A 19,000-nucleotide genomic window follows, 5' to 3' on the forward strand; every position below is an offset into this window, starting at 1 on the left:
TTTCCTTCTTGCTCTGTCCCTGGGGTGTGGCCGTATCTTACCTCAGCGTTCTTTCCTCTTTTTTCTGTGCATATTTCTCTCTTTCTTCATCATTTCCCTTTCCGGCACTTCCCATTGTTCTCCCGGTCCCCCAAGCTTTCTCTCCTATTCTCTCTGGCGTGCCTGAACGTTCTCGAAAGCCAAGGAAAAAGAGCGCACCCAGGAACACCGCTCAGAACAGGCCGCAGAGTGTACCTGCAGTGATGTCAATATGCTTTCTACGGCCACTTGTCTGCCCCTACATATTTACGTAATTCTCGCTTCCCCCTTCCCCATTCTTTTTTGTCTCTTTTTGCCCTGCGGAGTTTTATGGGTTTGTTTTTGCCCTAATGGGGTAACAGAGAACGGGTGCAGAAGGCGGTAGCGGTGGAAGGGGCGCGGAAAAGCGGTCGACGCAGAGAAGTGCCCGTAGGGCGAAAGGGAGAACAATAGAGAGAAATGCAAAAGTGAGAGATACGAAACGGGGAAAAAAATTACACAGAGGAGAACAATAGCGCACAGCGATGCGACTGTAAGCGGTGAGAGACTCCAGCAGCGTACTGCGTGTGCAAGCATTGATTGGCTCGACGGAATGCGTGAGTTATACACACGGTTATGTATAGTTCAGCGCGACCCGTGGGAGGGAGAGGGTTTATACAGAGTATCCATTGTCTCCCTGTCTTGCCGGCAGCTCGTAGAGCGTGCTGTATACGACCTCCTCGCCGTTCAGGAGCGCTCTGCTCGAGGAGCTGCTGGTCGAGTACAGCAGTCTCTGCCACAGTGGAGCCCCAGTGTCGCTGGTCAGCCAAAAGTCCTGTATGTTGCGGGAAACACCGTAGTCTGTCGCTATGTGTAGGCTGCTGCCCCGGCGCGGTTCCGCCCCCGCGCTGTTCGATTGAGTTTTCCCGAGAAGCTCGCCCACTAAAGTCACGCATTGCGGGACTCCAATCATCTTGAGGCAAGTACCTGCCCTCCCGTTGCCCTCCGAGACGCCGTCGAAAGTCGTCTCAGCGTTCGCAAGCGACTCTGCACGGGCAGTGCCGGCGGAACTGCCGTCGTCCACGAGTTCGTCGGGTGCAGTGTTGAAGTGCTCGTTTATCTGCTGCTGCTGTGAGGACTTTCTCTTCCGTTGTTGCAAAGCTAGGTCGAACTCGTAATTGGTGATACCTTTCGCTATTTGAATCCATTGCATCACAAGCAGTATGCTAACCCAACACAATTGCAAAACCGCCCACACCATTATCAGGAACGTGAACTTGCTGTAAGTGAACCCTGCACAGAGTTCGTCGTCCCCGAGGAACCCACATGCCACGTCGTCGTCGTCGTCGAAAGCGTCGAAGAACTCCATGGACAATTTCACAAAGCATACAATTCCGAGACCAACAGACATGACATAGTACATGAATTTTTTATGGTTCAAGAGCCCGACGTCATTGTATACCCAGGGACAGTAGTGGTCAAAGCGGAGCACTAATCTGCTATGGAACGACGAGAATTTGCACCTCAATGGCTTTCTTTGCCACGTCTCAATGCAAAAATTTTTGGTATCAAATTTACCGATTTTCAGCAGTTCGCTAATCTTGTTGCGTATTTCGTTGAAGTCGGTCTCTGGTTCAAGGACACCAGGGTCCGAGTACACCAGTTGGAAAAATAGGAGGTGTACACAGCCTAGTACAGCGACGAATAGGATCGACAACATGGGTTCTTCGAAAATAACTGTTGGAAACAGAACAAGTAGGAAAACTATCGAGACCCAAAGTAAACTCCCATAGAATACGCCAGCCATCAGAGGCGACTTAAGTAAAGTCATATTGTGAATGGAGCTGTTTTGGCTGATCAGGGATGGGAGCACAAACATATTCAGGCATTTATTCGTCGCTAGTATCAAAACACTGGAGCACAGTAGGGCAAATATAAAATGGATGTGACTGAACATGCCAAATACCAGCCCGATGACGACAAATGGAGTCATAAATGTAGCAACTTTCGCATGCTGATCGTGTTTGAAATACTTGCGGAGAGCTGTCCCATCCGGGGAAAACCCCGCGTACTGTAGCGACTCCTTGAAGGCGTATGTGGTCTTCATCTCTTTAGCAACAATGAAGCAGTCCTTGCCATCGTTTGTCTTGGAGAAGAAATCTGCACTACCGTCCTTAATTAGGTATTTCATTACCTGAGGTTGGCCCTTGACAACCCCCCAGTGTAATGGAGTGAACCCATTATCGTCCGTAATCTTGGTACTAGCACCGAATTTTAGCAGCATGGTCACTGTTAGGGCATCCCCTTGGTATGCGGCCCACAAGAGCGACGTTCTACCATGGGGGTCCGCACAGTCGATATCTAATCGGCCCGGTTGCACAACAAAGAAAAGGACGTAACAGACGAGCATGATGTTGGAACTGTTGACGGCAAGGTGTAGCAGGTTGAAACCTTGTTCATCACAGAGCGCAGGGTCTGCATCGCCGTGGTTCAACAAGTAGTCAACTACGTAAACGTACCCGTACCTGGCCGCCCAATGTAACGGTGTTGCCCCCAAATGACTTGCCCTTGCGTTGCTGTCCGCGCCCTGGCTGATGAGGTATTCCACCAACTTCAACCTGTTATTGATCGCGGCCCAGTGAAGCCCCGTAACTTTCTCCTCCGACATGAAATCGCTTCCAATATCGACAACATGGGATTCTATCATCTGCTTCACAGTAGCGAGGTCACCAGCCTGGCATGCAGTGTGGTACTTCGACAGCACGGGATCCACGATCTCAGGTTCCTCTGGAGCATCGGTCTTCCCATCTTCGTGGTCAGAGATTAAGAGTTGTAATGACGACGCAGCACTTTGCTCCCTAGATACAGACCCCTGGTCTGAAACGTCATTCAACAATTCCTCCCGCTCCTCGACAACTTGGCCCTCGACCATTGCTCGTGCTTGGCCTTCTCTTCGTTCGAAAGATATCTTCTGTGTAAAGTTGAAGTGAGGCTTAATATTAAGATATTGGGCGGCGTTTCACCACCCAGACACTACTGCAATAGAAGATGAGATGCACTGACCTCAAGAAGTGCGATGCTGGTAGCTCAACCGTCCCGTCGGCCAGTGTTAGAGATGAGATTCATTACTGTTTGATTGTACATGTTGGTTGGGAAGTATTGATACTGGATTCTGGCATTCCTGGTTGTTTCTACATCCCAATGCGAGAAGATCTCTCTCAGAAATTCGTGCGTTTGGGGGGGTAGGCAGTCTGACAGTAGCAGAAAGATGAACCGTTGTTTCAGTGGTTGTAGAGTGCGAGAGGGGCACAGAGCAAGGAATGGGTTGTTTTTGGGATAACATTCGCTCATATTTTATTTTTATGATATGGCGGTTCGATATGGCTCACTATAAGATACAAAGATTATATTCCCAGGATATGCGTGGACAGTTCGTAAGCTGCTGTATAACACTTAATATGTCAAGTTTCAAAAACAAGATTGTATCGAAAGCCGGTCAACAGGCCGACACTCGCTCCTCATACATTGCTCAAAAAATCACCGTGATTCTTCAGGGCAGGCAGGCAAAAAGGGGATTATCTGGCGTTACCATGGGCCACTCTCGCATTGCTGCGGGCCAGACTGAAGAGCAAAGTCCAATTCTATGGACGATACTTGCCAGCCATTTCGGCTTCACTCGCAGCCACAGTGATCTTCCAGGGAATTACTGACACATCCGGTTTAGGACTGTCCGGATTAGGTAAGTCGCCCATTCTGGCTTGCACATTCTCTCTGGAGACTACGTCGAAAGTCCGTACACTGGTTTGCTAAAAGGAAAATTGGGCCCTGCAACTTGGAGATCTTTCTTAGATTGGGTTCTACTCTACGCTTGTCTTTCGTCTCCTTCTTCTGGGAAAGGCAAAGATGTGTTCAGAAGGGACATGCATGGAAAATCAAGAGATCGTAAGATAATTGTCAGAGACTACTCGCTGCTCGATTTTTAGAGATAGTGGCAGGTGTCGAATATAAGACCGCATTTACTACAATTCAGAGTTCCAGGTATGTTGAGGTAAAACTACAGTTAACGTATCTCTGAAAGGAAGCATTATCTTCACTCGTCCTCCCCCCTTTGTGCCCGCAAGCTGGTACCTTACGAACAACGCTTAGTGTCAGGTCCCCAAGTGCTCTTGTTCCTTTTGCAGATTTGTTATGTATGGTTTACTTTATATATTACAAGGACGGATTCATGACCATCTCGTCGATGCTACTGTGACAAGAGCACTTGGAAGTCCCATACATTAATGCAGCCATCATCTCCTGCGGTTACCAGGATATTGCGACCGTTCACTTTGATCCACTTAATCTCGTTCACTTCGTACACTGTGTGAGCTAACTTTCTTGTTTCTACCACTTCCCAAACAGCTGGCGCGGACTCTTTATAAACCACTATGGAACCATCGGATCCTGTGCTAGCAATAAGCCCGTCGTCACTCCATGATACGCTGTATATTTGTCGTTCGTGTGCTTTAGGTAAGACACTCTCGCAAATCCACTGTTGCTGTCCGTCTGGTTCCTCCTCTACACACTTCCAGACACGTACAGTCGAATCATCGCTGGCACTACAAAGTCTGGTTTCTTCTGAATTGTCCTTTGCAAAATCTGAACACCATACAGTACCCTCATGGCCGTTTAGCACAGCGACACACTCCCAATCATCATCGAATTCTGACCAAATTCTGACAGAGTCATCGTAAGAACTAGAGGCCAATAGGTACTTTGAGGGGTGCCATGTAACGTCCTTTACATCTTGCGAGTGTTCTTGCAGTACACTAACACATTCAAAGTCTTCCCCCATTTCATCTGTTTCCCATATCCAAACTGACTTATCACGGGAACAGGTGGCCAGAAACATCCCATCGTGGGACCAGGCAATCCCCTTTATTTCATTTTCGTGGCCCTCAATGATGGCCATTAAGTCCATCTCATTCGCTTCTAAGCCTGCTCCAGCATCATCATCATCATCATCATCCTCAATTGCGTTGTCATTGTTGGCGAAACTCCAAATGGAGACGGTGGTGTCGAACGACCCTGCTGCGAGACAAGGCGGGTTAGAATGCGGTCTCCAAGCGACTGTTCTCACTGCCTTTTTGTGCACCGTATCGTCGAGCACATTGACTAGCTTGAATTGTTTCTTCTCCAGCGACTCAATCTCAACCAGCTTAATCTTGTGGTCCTCCGATGCGATGGCCAATTTGTTGCCCTGCGGCGTAAAGTCCAGTGCCCAAGTCTTCCCGTTCTGCAATTTCAGCGATCTGATTAAAGAGATTGCCATCGTAATTAGATTTCCTTGCCTGGTGATCGAAGAGTGTGTGCTGGTTGCTGCAGGGAGGACAGAATCGATCCACGTAGTGGTTTGTCATCTCTATACATACATATTATATAATACTTAAATAATTTTCCAGAGTGAATTGGGGGTGTCACGTTAGAGGAGACCCATTGAAAACTGGTAACGTCGTTGTATCGCGGTCGAGAGCGAATCCCTCGAGGTCATGTTGAGATTCTGCCTTTCCAAACGGTTCTACGCAAAATCCGCGGCGAAATCTGTCCAGACGATCGTGAACCCTGGGGACGTGCCACATGACGGGACCGTGTTCAGTATGATTCAGCCGACTGGGATGTTCCATCTGGGGAACTACCTCGGTGCCACGCGGGTGTGGAAGCAATTGAACGACAGCAAGGGTCCCGCGCAAACGCTTGTTTTTGGCGTCGCCGATCTGCACGCCATAACGGTACCGAAACCGGATAGCGCGCAGTTCAGGGAGAGCAGGCTCGGCGCTGTAGCCAGTGTGCTCGCATGCGGAGTCACGCCGGACCGGTCAATCCTCATGATGCAGTCAATGATCCCAGAACACTCGCAGCTGAACTGGCTGCTCGGGACCATGACGTCGATGGGGTACCTGAACCGGATGACGCAATGGAAGAGCAAGAGCCAGTCCTCGGGGAACACAGACTCCGTAAAATTGGGACTCTTCGCGTACCCTGTCCTGCAGGCGGCAGACATCTTGCTGTACCGTGCGACGCACGTCCCCGTGGGTGAAGACCAAGCACAGCACTTGGAACTCACGCGATACGTGGCGCACCAGTTCAATTCCTTGTACAAACGGGACTACTTCCCTGCACCGCAGACTTTGCTGACGAGGTCCAAGAAAGTGCTGTCCCTGACGGACCCGTGCAAGAAAATGTCCAAGAGTGACGGGGACACCATGTCGCAGATCTACATGAACGATCCACCGGAGATCATTCGCCAGAAGATCCGCAAGGCAGTCACGGACTCGATCACTACGGAGTTTTACTACGATTCGGTGGGGAGACCAGGGCTGTCGAATCTCATCGACATCGCCAGCGGCGTCGGGGACACTTCAGTGGCGCAGGTCGAGCGCGACATCGCACACCTCCGGGACTACCGGTCGCTGAAGGACTACGTCAGCGACTTGCTCATCGCGGAACTCACGGGGCCCAGACAGGAGTACAAGCGGCTGATCGCAGACCGAGGATACTTGCTCTCCGTTGCAGCAGAGGGCAGCAGACGTGCCCGCGAGATCGCACACCGCACGCTCGCAGAAGTCATGGACCTGATGGGTTTCTGACACCCTACATCATAAGAACCACAAAACTTCCAAGAAGAGAAGCGAATACGGCCCAAAACTTGTAAATAGCTACACTGGCGACCCGTACACGGCCACTTGATCGCTGCGACGAGAGACCGGTGCCGGCAGCCGTCAACGTCGCCGACACCCAAAATAAGGTGCCGTTTTGGCAAAGTAGGTGCATTTTTAACGGGTCTACGCATCAGTTTAAAAGTATTATATAACGGCTTCTTAAAGGGTAGTCATCGGAGGTTTGGGGTTCCCCTCCCATCTGAGGCGTTCTGGGCAGCTGGTAAGTGGTCGAGTCCGGGCGTGGGTATGCGGCAGAGTTACTGGAATGTGTCCGGGATGACGTGCTCTGCGTGCACCGGTTCGCTGGAGACGCAGCTGGACAAAGTCGACGGGGTCGCCAGCTGCGCGGTCTCGTTGGTCACGGAGGGAGCGCAGGTGGACTACGATGAGGCGGTGCGTCGGGGGTGGTGAGCGTGCGCTGGGCAGGATTCGGGAGGTGATCGAGGACTGTGGGTTTGAGTGTGTCTGCGTGCGGGACGTCGCGGCCGTCGCTGAGCGGCGCGTCGGCTCGCTCGTCGTGCAGGGGATGACCTGCACTGCGTGTGTCGGCGCGATCACCAAGCAGGTGAGGGCGCTGGAAGGTGTTGAGAGCGTGGCGCTGTCGTTGCTCACTGAGGCGTGCGATGTCGTGTTCGACCCGTCCAAAGTGAACCTTTGTACCGTTCAGGGGACGATAGAGGACTGCGGTTTCGACGCTACGGTCCGGAGCGAGCGGGATCAAGAAACTGGTGAGGGCAACGCCATAAAGAGGGTCACGCTTGTGCTGTTTGGTGCTGACGAGAGGGCGGGGCCACCCATCACGCAGAGCGATTTTGAGGCACTCGGTTTAACGGTAACGGATTTCTCCGTAGAGCGCAATTCAGTTACAATTGCGTACGATCAGGACGAAACGGGCATTCGAGACATAGTGACTGCCATCAAGGGCAGACTTGGGCTCGATGTGATTGTTGAGTCCAGTCTGAACAACTCCACGCAGGTCCAACTCCTGTCGAAGACGAGCGAGATCAGTTTCTGGAAGATGAACTGCTGGAAAACGTGTCTCGTCGCCGTGTTGTCCATGACGTTGTACATGTGGGTCCCAATGGTCTCTCCCAGCCTCGTTAAGCGAGGAACAATCCCTTACAATGAGGTCTCCTTTCTGCCTGGGGTCTACTACCGTGACGTCATTGGGTTCCTCTTGGCAAGCTACGTGCAGTTCGTTGTCGGGAGGTTTTTCTACGTGTCCGCTTGGAATGCATTCAAGCACGGCGCGGGGACCATGGACACACTGATCTGCATTTCCACCACTTGTGCATACACTTTCTCCATCGTGTCCATTGTGCATAACGTCATTGACAAGGAGTCCAGAGCCACGCTACCGAACGTCGTATTCGATACGTCGATCATGTTGCTTGCCTTCATCTCATTGGGTAAATTCTTGGAGAACCGTGCAAAATCGAGAACCTCCACGGCATTATCCAGATTGCTACAATTGTCCCCGCCTGTTTGCTTACTCGTACAGGACTACGGGACGCCGACTGAGAGAAGCGTAGAGATTAACAACGATTATCTGCATTTGGGCGATATTCTCGAGGTGAAACCAGGAATGAAGGTCCCCACAGATGGCGTGATCATCCAGGGGGAAACAGATGTTGATGAATCCCTGATGACTGGAGAGCAAAGATTGATCCACAAGAAATTGGAGGATCCAGTGATTGGTGGGACCGTGAATGGACCCGGCCACGTATACATCAAGGTCACCTCCGTCGGTGAGGACACAAAACTTTGGCAAATTATACAAACAATGAAACAGGCACAAATGACAAAGGCACCAATACAATCGTTCGCCGACTACATCGCATCGATCTTCGTGCCGTTGATCCTGTCACTCGCAACAGTGACCTTCGTTTTTTGGATCGTTGCATCACGGTACCTGACCTCTTGGACGGTATTCCAACATGATAGAGTGTATACGTGTCTCCGGATAGCGACATCAGTTGTCGTCGTGGCGTGCCCCTGTGCACTGGGTTTGGCAACACCAACGGCGATCATGGTCGGTACGGGTGTTGGTGCGGAAAATGGGGTATTGGTGAAACACGCTGATATCATTGAGAGATTGGGAGACAACCATAACAAGGACAACACGCTATTTCTTTTCGACAAGACGGGGACATTGACTACAGGGGACATGGTCGTCGAGAATTTTGTCCAGGCGGACAGCACAGAGGTCGAGTACACTACACTACTAGAGATGATAAGAACCGTCGAAGCAAAGAGCGAACACCCAATAGCTAAGACAATAGTGAAATTTTGTTCCCTGGAAAATCAATCAGGGGACCTCGAGAAAATCACTGTTGCAAACTGTTCTATTTTTGTCGGGCAGGGCATTGCCGCTGAATGCGTAGTATCCACCGAAAACGGGTCCATCGATTACAAAATTGTCGTTGGTGGAATTTCTTTGATGAAACAAATGCAAGTGGTAGGAATGGAAAAATTTGAAAATAACACACAGGGGTTCACAGTCACATACGTGAGTGTGAATGGCTGCGTTGTGGGCAAATTTGAAATCTCGGACCAAGTCAGGGACGACGCATTTGACACCATCCGTTACTTGAACCAATCTGGATTTCAGACTTACATGGTTACCGGTGACAACCACAGTGCCGCTTTGAAAACCGCTCTACAGTTGGATTTGCGTTGTCAAAATGTCTACAGCGAGGTCACTCCCTCTGAGAAATGCGCGCTTGTGGAACAACTGCAGTCATCTGGTGAGAATAAGGTGGTTTTTATTGGGGATGGTATAAACGACTCACCTGCACTGGTCCAGAGCGACTTGGGGATCTCTATTTCCACAGGTACGGATATTGCAATGGAGGCGGCAGATGTGGTGATTTTGAGTGAAAACGGCAGCAACTTGAGGAAGCTGGTGTACGCCGTTGACATATGCGCCAAGACGTACAAAAGAATCAAGCTTAATCTTTTCTGGACACTGTGCTACAATCTGTTCATGGTCCCGATCGCAATGGGCGTGCTGCTGCCCTGGGGTATCAGCTTGCCCCCAATGGTGGCCGGACTGTCAATGGCTCTCAGCTCAGTGAGCGTCGTTATTAGCTCCCTGCAACTGAAGTATTGGGAACCTCCCAGGTTCGACGATGAGGAGAAGGTGTCGGGTCAGTTTTGGAAAAAATTATTCCGCCGCTTCTCCGAGGCGACCAATGATGACGATGAACATGAAATGAGATTGCTATAACAGGCAGAGAGATGGAAACATGCGGCCGTATATTTATTGCAACGCTATTTAGCTAATATTCAAATACTAATTTTTTTTGTGTAACTTTATACTGTAAATTGCAAATAGAATACACTGAACCCACTTTACAAACATACCATTCCCTTTCACTAGAAACACTTCAGCTTTGCAGTGCTTAAAGATTTTAACAGAAGATGCAAAAGCTAATTTTCTTTCAAAGACCGATGCAGATCCATCGTCTGACCCCACAGGAAAAGGAAACGCTACATTTACTGAAACAGGTGTTTTGTGACGTTGACGGTAAAGTAGTCGAGTGCACATTCCTAGCTGCTGGTGGTCAGTTGGTCAATTGTTTCAATGCATTGTGCCATCTGACGGGTAGTAAGCAACTTCTGCCTGCATTGGCCGATGTGAGGGGAATGATGGAGCAAGAGTTTGAAAAAGTGCGAGATGGGACCGTTAAGAGTGCAAGTGCCAAACTAGAGGAAGGTACCGCTGACACCACAAAGAGTGGAGCTGGTGGAACGAGTGTGTTTTCCTCTTTTATGAGCATGGCAGAGACTTTTTACTCCTCGACTACAAAGGGAGCCCCTGTAGAGTAAAAGCGCTGGCGCTGGCACTGGCACTGGGCATCAGGGACAAACATAAGTAATTGAATTATTAGTAGCAAAAAATTAGATGTGGTAGATATGTAATATATGACGCTATGTAGGGGATAGATAAATGGTTGCTCAATGCATTCAGTGGGCATCCCCGCCCTTCCGCATGACCAGGTATATGGCCAGAAGGGCACCTGGAATCCAAGCGAAGAACGTCAAAACCACGTCCAGTAGGAACATGGCGCCAAACCCGTCAGTGATGAACACGGATAAGGGAGGTAGTATAATAGCTGGAAGAACACGCTCTTGTTAGTAAAGTTGAGTTATAGATAACCAGAGTTAAATTACAGAAGCGACATACCGATAAGAATGTTTAAAAAAGTAGATCCTGCACCCATTGTGTCTGTGTGTGTGTGTGTGTGTGCTGTGGTTGGGGACAGATCAGAGAAGAGTACGAGAAGAACCACCTCTGAACCCACGAAACTCCCCTTCTTTATATACTGCTTCTAGAAGCTCCCCTCAACTTCGAGACCACATTCCGTTAAGTTCCCTTTTTTAAGGGTTTGCGTCGGAAAAACTTTGGGTTTTAAGCTTCCGATTGTTCCGGCGGTCTCGGGGACTCGAGGGTATTGTGACGGAGTATGTATAGTTGCGGGGGGGTATGTATGACGATGGTATGTGTATATGCTGTGTTATGCTGTTGTGTCACCGGGGGAGGGACCCCGGTTTTTTTCACCCGGTGGCACCGAGTCGCTGAAGCACCTGCATCTGACACTGTTCCCACAGGATATCCTTCTCATCCTGCGAAAGGGGTTCGCCCGATTCACCCAATGCTGTGCTGCTGTGCTCACCTGATGCGGGGTTGTTCTGCAGTTTCCACAACTTGAACTCGTCGCACCTTTTCCGGAAGTCCGAGCGGCACTGCGCTTCTATCGCGATGTTGAGGAGGTAACTCTCGATAATGTTCCTCCACTCGTGCTTCGCGAGGTAGAAGACGCCGTCACGGTACTTCCCGTCGCGGAACTGCTCGTGCTGCCTCTGTGCGGCAGCCACGATACACGCGGCGTTGTCCCATCTGAACTGGAAGTCGATCTTCGCCTCTGCATACAGATCGCAGCTCACGAGAGTGTCAATGATCACAGACTTCGCACACACCAACGGCAAGAGAACTATATGGAACTGGGGGCCGTGCGGACTCTCCACCAGCGGGATTGAGTTCCCCCACTCGGGCCGCAATCTCTCAACGATGAGCAACGACCGGAGATCGTTCAGTTCCCAGCCTTCCAAATCGCGACTCGTGAACTCGGGGCGTCCGTTCGGAAGCAGTTTGTTCTCGCGCAATATCTCCGGAGAGTACATGTCCGCAAAGGTCGACGGTAGTGCCTGCTCCAATGTCACTTGGGACACGAAGTGCAAAGGAGGTAGGGTTACGGAAGCGTCCTCGTCTGATTCACATGCGCGTGTGAAGCTGCTGGTCGGGCTGGGGAGGCCCGGTCTCGTACCACTCGCCTGCGAGGTATACTCTAGAGAATTATCCAGGTTCCTAATGGAGGGCAGCTGGCATCGCTGGTCCACCGAGGGGAGCGGCAAATGTACGTATCTGGGGCCCTCAGCTGGTGTATTTTTCTGTACCGGGGCAGGCAGGGGGGAGTTGTCCCGTTTTAGGATCAGTCCCCGCGCGGAGTTTCTGAATCGAAAGCATGGGAGGAGTAGCAAACATTGGCCTTTTTTGGCTGGTTTCTTTCTTGTGGAAATGTTATTGTGGCTCCTTTGTGTGTCGTTAAGGGTGGTTGGGGAACCACACCCTGCAACGCGCGTCTCCTTATATATGTTTTCCGACCACCCCAAAGCAGTCAGCACCCAGGTCTGTGATGTGCCGCGATGGGACCCTCTCTGGACACAATCCCTCAAGGAAAGTCGGACCGCAGTTGACCGAAGTGCGGGGCTCGCATCCCGGGACACAGTGCTCCGCATACAAAAAGAAACGGCGGAACTTCCCACAATGCCCCGGTTTGCTGTACTCCGCCTCGGACCCATGGCTTCTCCGAGTCTCGAAGAAGCCTATTTGTCTCAAACAACGCTTGTCCCCGGCTGAGGTCGGGAAACGTTGCCCCACGGTCCCTGTAAAACTTATTCCCGCGTGAAACACAGGTTTCAAACGAGTCCGTCGTGTGGAAGGTGGGGCGGGGATACCACCGGAGACACGGACAAATGTTGCTGCTGCGGGACTTTACTCGTTACACAAAAAGTGATACCATTGGACATTGCTAACCAGATGTGTGGGGTGGTCCGTCCCATCTGAGTTTGTTATTTGTGCTTGTGTAAGGGAAAGTTTATTGTACCTGAAAGTATATTGAGATGGTCTCTGTGTGGCATGAAGGCAGTAGTTGACTTCCCATCAAAGCAACCTAAACAAAGGTTTTTCCTTGTCCAGATGATGACATCGAAGAACGATAAAAGATTCTACAAGCTTTAATCACGTTTCTGGAACATACGGAACATGCCATCTATTCAAGGCAATTACCAGAGAGTACAACAAAATGGCAGTGCTATAGTGCAAGACTAACGAGGCGACGTGTGATTCGTGGTTGGCGAGGGCCCAAAACGAAGTTTTGAACTGCACGATAATTTTGTTTTCGCAGTGAAAAGGCTTGACTCGTAGAAGTAAAAATATTCAAACCACCGACGAGACTCACCAGGCTAATGGGGTCGGCCAGCTGAGCTCGCGGAAAAGCGAAAAAGGTTGGTTGCAACACCTTACAAGATGTTACAACTGTTAATGTTAATTCCGAAGCCGGGAGTCGAACCCGGGTCTCCACGGTGAGAACGTGATGTGATAGCCGTTACACTACATCGGACTGTTGGAATTTGTAATATATGAGACCAGTAATAAGACACGTAATTCGGAAATGCGGTTCAATGTCCTGGACGCAGGACATGGGATCATAAAGCATTGTGGACATTAACTAGAGAGCTCGATGGAGGGCAGACTAGGAGAAGGTTGCTACACCTTTCGAATCAGTCTACCGTGGCCGTGCGCCTCGAGACAAACATAAGCACCCAAAAGGTGACTGTACCCCAATAAGATATTAGTCACCAAAATGATAGAGACCAATAGGAAACAAGATGATAGAAACCAATAGGAAACAAGATGATAGAAACCAATAGGAAACAAAATGATAGAGACCAAGAGGAAACAGAATGATAGAGACCAAGAGGAAACAGAATGATAGAGACCAATAAGAAATAAAATAATAAAGACACATTTGTAAAAAAATGATAGTGACCAAAAGGATAAGGACACATAGTAACACAAAAGTGAAAGCGAGGAGATCAGGAAAGAGAAAGAACCTTCTGGAGAATCCTACGAGCCAAGTGTTGTTCTTCACTAAGAAGAACAACACTTACTATATAAACAATTCATAAGTAAGAATAGCATATCTTACAAATTTGTGTGATGTAGGTGTCATTACATCACAAAAAATTGAATATCTTTACTCATTTTAACGGAACAAACTTTTTAATTACATCTTCAGGACGTTTTGTCTTCTATATAAGAGCTGTGAGCCTCTTTTCTGTCTTGATGTAAAATTTTAACTTTCTAAAAGTGCTTAAAATACTTTTGTTCTGTTTGGGAAGCGGTAGCGTGATGAAAGTTGCAAAAAGAACCCGAATTTGTTGGTTGCTGTTCCTAATTTCCAAAATATTATTCGATGAAGGGTACATTTTAAAGATATTTTGAGGGTGCAGTGCTTACTGCAACAGTATATTCTTGATTTTAAGATGGAAGGAGTGTTGCATGAAAAACATTTGTCAGTATAAGTAGCTACATTATGGGATTTTATATGATTTATTTTGCAACGAAGTCGTCATACAATTTGATAAATACTTCGTTCTGGCTCTGATTTTGTCAAAAAGAAGTAGTATACCACAATTTATGCTTAGTTATGGGTTTATGAACATTTAGGAGCGTTTATTGCCTAAAGAATAATATGAGAAATTGCGGAAAGCAGACAAGATGGGACATTCAATGATCTGCTTGAATTTGAGATAAAGTTGCGCATTGTTTTGCATCGTGTTTTATGTGAGGAATTCTCAGGAGGAAAAATCATATAAAAAAGCCTAAAATAAAGCTCGATAAACTTGAATAATCTCACGCTGTGATTATTTTCACTTGAATTACCATTGAGGCTGAAATCAAATTAATGACTGATTACATGGTTCAACAAAAAAATAAGGTACTTACGTCCAGAGGTCACAAATAGATAATCTCTTCAAATAGTAGAAACTAATATACATGCATATGAATGGGTGGGTCGGATATGTAATTGAATGGAGCAAGGATTACAGCTTTTCTTTTACTCAACGTGAGTCTGGTATACCACGGCATCTTCTCCGGTTTGTTTTTTACATTTTATAATGCACAATTGGGTCAGCCACCTTTAACTTCTTTTGAGAAAATACTGGAAATCAAATCAAACTATAAGCCCAACTACGAGAATATAGATGTAGTCGACCCAGAACTAAAGTATCCGAATGCTCTTCTCAGGAAAATTACTGTCAAAAGAACAGTTTTGCAGGAAATAGGAAAATATTTAACACATTTTACTGAACTGTTCGAATACTATCCCATTACTGTCCGAACAAGAGATATTGAATACTCTAAACATTCTAGGGCATAGTGTAAGAGCTAAAGCAGGTTGTGATTGAGTAAAGTGTGTAAGGACTCTGATATTGTGTATTTACGCCGTATACCTAAAGTATGTAGTTATATCAGTTGTGCATCCTTGTCTAAAACTGGTTTTTTCTTGGGTCCTGGATTTAGAGACGGTCTTGAAAGATGTCGGTGCAGATACCTTGCGGCTTATATACGTTCCGGATAACGGGCCATCCGCATGTCTCGAGTTCGTATACTCAAATGTCGGGTTAATAATAGTTCACAGTACTGTATTGGATAGGGTATCGGGTCATGAGTCCATTCCCAAAGGGAGTTCCCAATTTATCCTCATAGAAACTTAGCATATATTCTTTCTATTTTATGTTTTGCAATTTTAAGTAGAGCTTTGAAAAGAATCCATTTCATAATCAAAATAACAAACATATTAATTAAGCTTTAAGTTAGCTATCATTGTTTGATTTTTGTGCGGACACCCTAGTATTCATATTTATGATATATACGTAAGTATACTCGTTAATTTTGCTCTTTCTCATTTGAGTGTGCCTTGTTGGGAGACCTTGCATCCAGATACTGTCTTAGAAGACGTCTAAGAAGATATCTTGTCGTTTATATACGTTCCTGTAACGTGGAACCAGAGTGTTTTGAGGTTCCCTTCACACCTTGAGCTATGTTTTACAGAACTTAGGATTGGACAGGCCGTAAACGTATTGCTTTGTAGAATTGATAAACAACTACGACACGCTTCAACTTTCTTATCATTGATTCCAGCAAGATTTACAATTATTGAACCTCTAGAAAGCGGTGAATTCACCAGAACGTCATGCGAGAACGATAATTACCCAATAGCAGTCAGTAAAACGTCTTCTTAATAGCCCAACCAGGTTGAAACCCTTTCTTACAACCTATTGGTGCCTAATTTTCAGTATTTAACCGGTGAGACAGTTGCTCACCACTTTCAAAGGGCAAGACAGAATGAGGTAAAGCAGCCCGCAGAAGGGAAACTGTGTCTGTACTCTGATCAGAAAGGTATCATAGACCCATCCCTTGTCCCACCTCCACTATACTCTATATATCCAGTCAGAAGTAGTTGGTGCGATGGTAGCTCTTATTCCATTTTTCGTTACATATTAGGCCAATGGAATTCACAGTAATTAGGGATGCAGACTGGCAAGTTGTTGCTGAAGGGATGAGAACAATGCAGTTAAAGCCTGCGATCCGAATTATTAGTAGCTGGAAACGGTTCTCCACACTGCCGTGCGGCGTGCGACCGGACGGTGGGGTTCACCCTGGGCAGAGGTCGAGTTCTGAGGTCATCTTCCGTGAGTATGTCGAGAAGTTGAACAAGCCGCGTGTGATGGTGAGGAACCGAACATTTGAGCCGAGATACACTCACCGAGAGTGGAAGGTGCTGAGACCTTACGAACAAGTTATCGGCTCTTGTTTGGCCAAATGGCTCTGGGTGAACTATCAGATAAACGACTTTCCGTATTACGATCTCAATATAGTGCAAGTATTCACTGACTTGAGGGCCTGTACTTCGATGTGCAAATCGATAATGACGTTCTTTGAGAAGAAACTCTCTAAGAACCATTTCGAGAAAATTCATTACATCTTGGTCCCACTGTACAAGCTAGACAAGATCCCCAGTGCCATCATGGATGGCATTCCAGGGCATGTTGAGTTGGTAAACGATATCAAAAAATCACCCTTCCATAAAACGGGAGGTAAACTTGGTGCGTTGCAATCCCTGGAAAACTGGATCCAGGACCCAGTCTACGTTCTCTTTCTGAACGATATTTTGAGAAATATAGCCCACGACTTGGTGAGGTTTGGAGATCGCGGTTGGGAGCAATGCTACGTTTGTCTTGACAACGATGGTCAGCCGAGGGATTACCAATTTCACGAGAATCCGGATCCTCTGTGCCAAAGGACACTGGATACAATTTTTGAAAGTGGGTCCATGGGATACCCAACACAGAATGTGTACGTACCGTCGCAGCTCATCCAATTATTTGACGTCATGCAAAGTCTGATACCAGAGTACCGTCTCTTTGCCATTGACCATGACCCTACGGCCACTCGCACCGGCTACACCAGGTGGTTGCAAGACATAATATATGGTACGTTGAAAACGACCCCGGGTCCCCTCGAAACTTTACTTGAGGGGGGCCACAAATTACCAATACAGTTCCAGCCAGACTTCAAATTCCTCAACAGCCTCTATACGAACCTCGAGAACTCTAAATTCGCCAACAAGATGTGCGAGGTAACATTTCTGCGCCATTTTGTCAACGATTGGACGGATACAAGCGCGAGTCAGTCCTCGCAGATGCAAGAGCAATACAAAAGTCTCCAGGGAAGCCCGCTCACCGTGTTACAGGCCGCCTGAGACGTCCTCCCCACGCCGCAGAACGGGCGTCCAATCCTCTTCGAAGACAGCTTGCGGCTGTATCATAACCTTTAGTTACCGTCTAATTTGGCTGCTTTTCAGGAAAAAATGGGGCTGTTAAAGAGAGCCACCAACGAGAGGGGAGAAAGGGAACCATGAGTTACTGACGAAGGACAGGTACTGGACCCAGCGTGTGTTGAGACGGTTTCTTATAACTTTGTTTGGTGGCTACCCTTGGTGCTGTTTACTTGCTGCTCGCTAAAGATTTCTACCAGCTAGATATTTACCTTAGAATTTGTGATGGAGGAGGAGAAGAGGAAGAAGAAGGAAGCGGAGGAAGAAAAGGCCCCCGCTTCGAAGGCGCACGTGCCTCACGTGGATCCTGACTATGTGAACCCATACAACGGGGAAGTATACAGTATTTATACCTGGATGTACGATGTTGTCATGTTCCTGTTCAAAATCATCATGACTATATTCTTCCGGGAGATTAAGTTAAGAGGTGCTTACAATTTGCCCGAAGTGGGGACCCCGACGATTTTGGTGTGTGCTCCCCATGCTAACCAGTTTATTGACCCATCCTTGGTGATGCTGGAGACTAGGAACCTGAAAAAGGGGAGGTCAAGACAGGCTTGCTTTGTCACGGCGGAGTCTAGCTTGAAGATGAAGGTTGTGGGCTTTTTTGGCAAGATGATTGGTGGGATTCCTGTTCCAAGGGCTCAGGACAATTTGAAACCTGTTGATGAAAACATTGAGATATATGCACCGGATTTCGCCAAGGACGCGACACTCATCAAGGGCAGGTGTAAAGATGGATCCAGCCCCGGATTCACTAAACGATTCACCGCCAAATCGCTCTTGGGGCTACCAGATTACTTGGCGAATGCTCAGATTTCAGAGATTGTAGACGATGAGACGATTGTTCTGAGTTCGCCATTCAAGTCTAAGAACCCTAAGGTAAAGAAGTTGTTAAAGCGGGGACGTTGCTTCAAGTATGCTGCCAAAATTGATAATTCCAAAGTGTTTCAAAACGTGTTCAACCATCTACACACTAATGGGACTGTTGGTATTTTCCCTGAAGGTGGATCGCATGACAGACCATCGCTTCTACCCATCAAGGCCGGCGTTGTGATTATGGCTCTTGGTGCTGTGGCAGCAGATGCAAACATGAAGGTAGCTGTAGTCCCTGTCGGGCTACATTACTTCCACAGGAACAAGTTCAGATCAAGAGCAGTGTTAGAGTACGGTGAGCCAATCATGGTAGATGGAGAGATGGGTAAAGAGTATTTGCGTTCCCCCCGGGAGTCAGTATCGAAACTGTTGAAGAAAGTTTCTGACGCTTTGTTCTCAGTAACGGAAAATGCACCAGATTATGACACTTTAATGACCATACAGGCGGCTCGGAGACTG

The 19,000-nt window shown here is 47.8% G+C and overlaps 7 protein-coding genes and 1 non-coding gene across 8 annotated transcripts in view; 4 read left to right on the forward strand and 4 right to left on the reverse strand.

Annotated features, from left to right (window-relative positions):
- Positions 1 to 670: 670 nt before the first annotated feature.
- AKR1 (palmitoyltransferase AKR1) lies at positions 671 to 2,929 on the reverse strand (the record flags this gene model as incomplete). The annotated part of the gene is made up of 1 exon (XM_022607361.1): positions 671 to 2,929. The coding sequence occupies one exon, from the start codon at positions 2,927 to 2,929 to the stop codon at positions 671 to 673; it is 2,259 nt and encodes a 752-aa protein (XP_022463965.1).
- A 1,311-nt stretch (positions 2,930 to 4,240) lies between these two features.
- On the reverse strand, positions 4,241 to 5,308 carry CIA1 (iron-sulfur cluster assembly protein CIA1; the record flags this gene model as incomplete). Its single annotated transcript, XM_022607362.1, has 1 exon — positions 4,241 to 5,308. One exon carries the CDS (start codon positions 5,306 to 5,308, stop codon positions 4,241 to 4,243), a length of 1,068 nt encoding a protein of 355 aa, XP_022463966.1.
- A 217-nt stretch (positions 5,309 to 5,525) lies between these two features.
- On the forward strand, positions 5,526 to 6,623 carry MSW1 (tryptophan--tRNA ligase MSW1; the record flags this gene model as incomplete). The annotated part of the gene is made up of 1 exon (XM_022607364.1): positions 5,526 to 6,623. The coding sequence occupies one exon, from the start codon at positions 5,526 to 5,528 to the stop codon at positions 6,621 to 6,623; it is 1,098 nt and encodes a 365-aa protein (XP_022463967.1).
- A 457-nt stretch (positions 6,624 to 7,080) lies between these two features.
- Positions 7,081 to 9,924, forward strand: CCC2 (Cu(2+)-transporting P-type ATPase CCC2; the record flags this gene model as incomplete). The annotated part of the gene is made up of 1 exon (XM_022607365.1): positions 7,081 to 9,924. The coding sequence occupies one exon, from the start codon at positions 7,081 to 7,083 to the stop codon at positions 9,922 to 9,924; it is 2,844 nt and encodes a 947-aa protein (XP_022463968.1).
- A 1,331-nt stretch (positions 9,925 to 11,255) lies between these two features.
- KNAG0C06270 (uncharacterized protein) lies at positions 11,256 to 12,560 on the reverse strand (the record flags this gene model as incomplete). Its single annotated transcript, XM_022607366.1, has 1 exon — positions 11,256 to 12,560. One exon carries the CDS (start codon positions 12,558 to 12,560, stop codon positions 11,256 to 11,258), a length of 1,305 nt encoding a protein of 434 aa, XP_022463969.1.
- A 749-nt stretch (positions 12,561 to 13,309) lies between these two features.
- Positions 13,310 to 13,381, reverse strand: KNAG0Ctrna8E. The gene has a single exon. It is a non-coding gene; the product is annotated as a tRNA-Glu (tRNA).
- A 2,955-nt stretch (positions 13,382 to 16,336) lies between these two features.
- Positions 16,337 to 17,590, forward strand: KNAG0C06290 (type II protein arginine methyltransferase; the record flags this gene model as incomplete). The annotated part of the gene is made up of 1 exon (XM_022607367.1): positions 16,337 to 17,590. The coding sequence occupies one exon, from the start codon at positions 16,337 to 16,339 to the stop codon at positions 17,588 to 17,590; it is 1,254 nt and encodes a 417-aa protein (XP_022463970.1).
- A 300-nt stretch (positions 17,591 to 17,890) lies between these two features.
- Positions 17,891 to 19,000, forward strand: part of GPT2 (bifunctional glycerol-3-phosphate/glycerone-phosphate O-acyltransferase GPT2) — a gene marked incomplete at both ends in the record, with an annotated part of 2,148 nt that continues 1,038 nt past the window's right edge. Inside the window, one exon of the mRNA XM_022607368.1 lies at positions 17,891 to 19,000. This exon is cut by the window's right edge and continues 1,038 nt beyond it. Within this exon, the coding sequence (XP_022463971.1) occupies positions 17,891 to 19,000 (1,110 nt within the window).

The sequence above is a fragment of the Huiozyma naganishii genome, chromosome 3 (assembly GCF_000348985.1).
Source record: "Huiozyma naganishii CBS 8797 chromosome 3, complete genome".
In the NCBI taxonomy this organism is placed as follows: domain Eukaryota; kingdom Fungi; phylum Ascomycota; class Saccharomycetes; order Saccharomycetales; family Saccharomycetaceae; genus Huiozyma; species Huiozyma naganishii.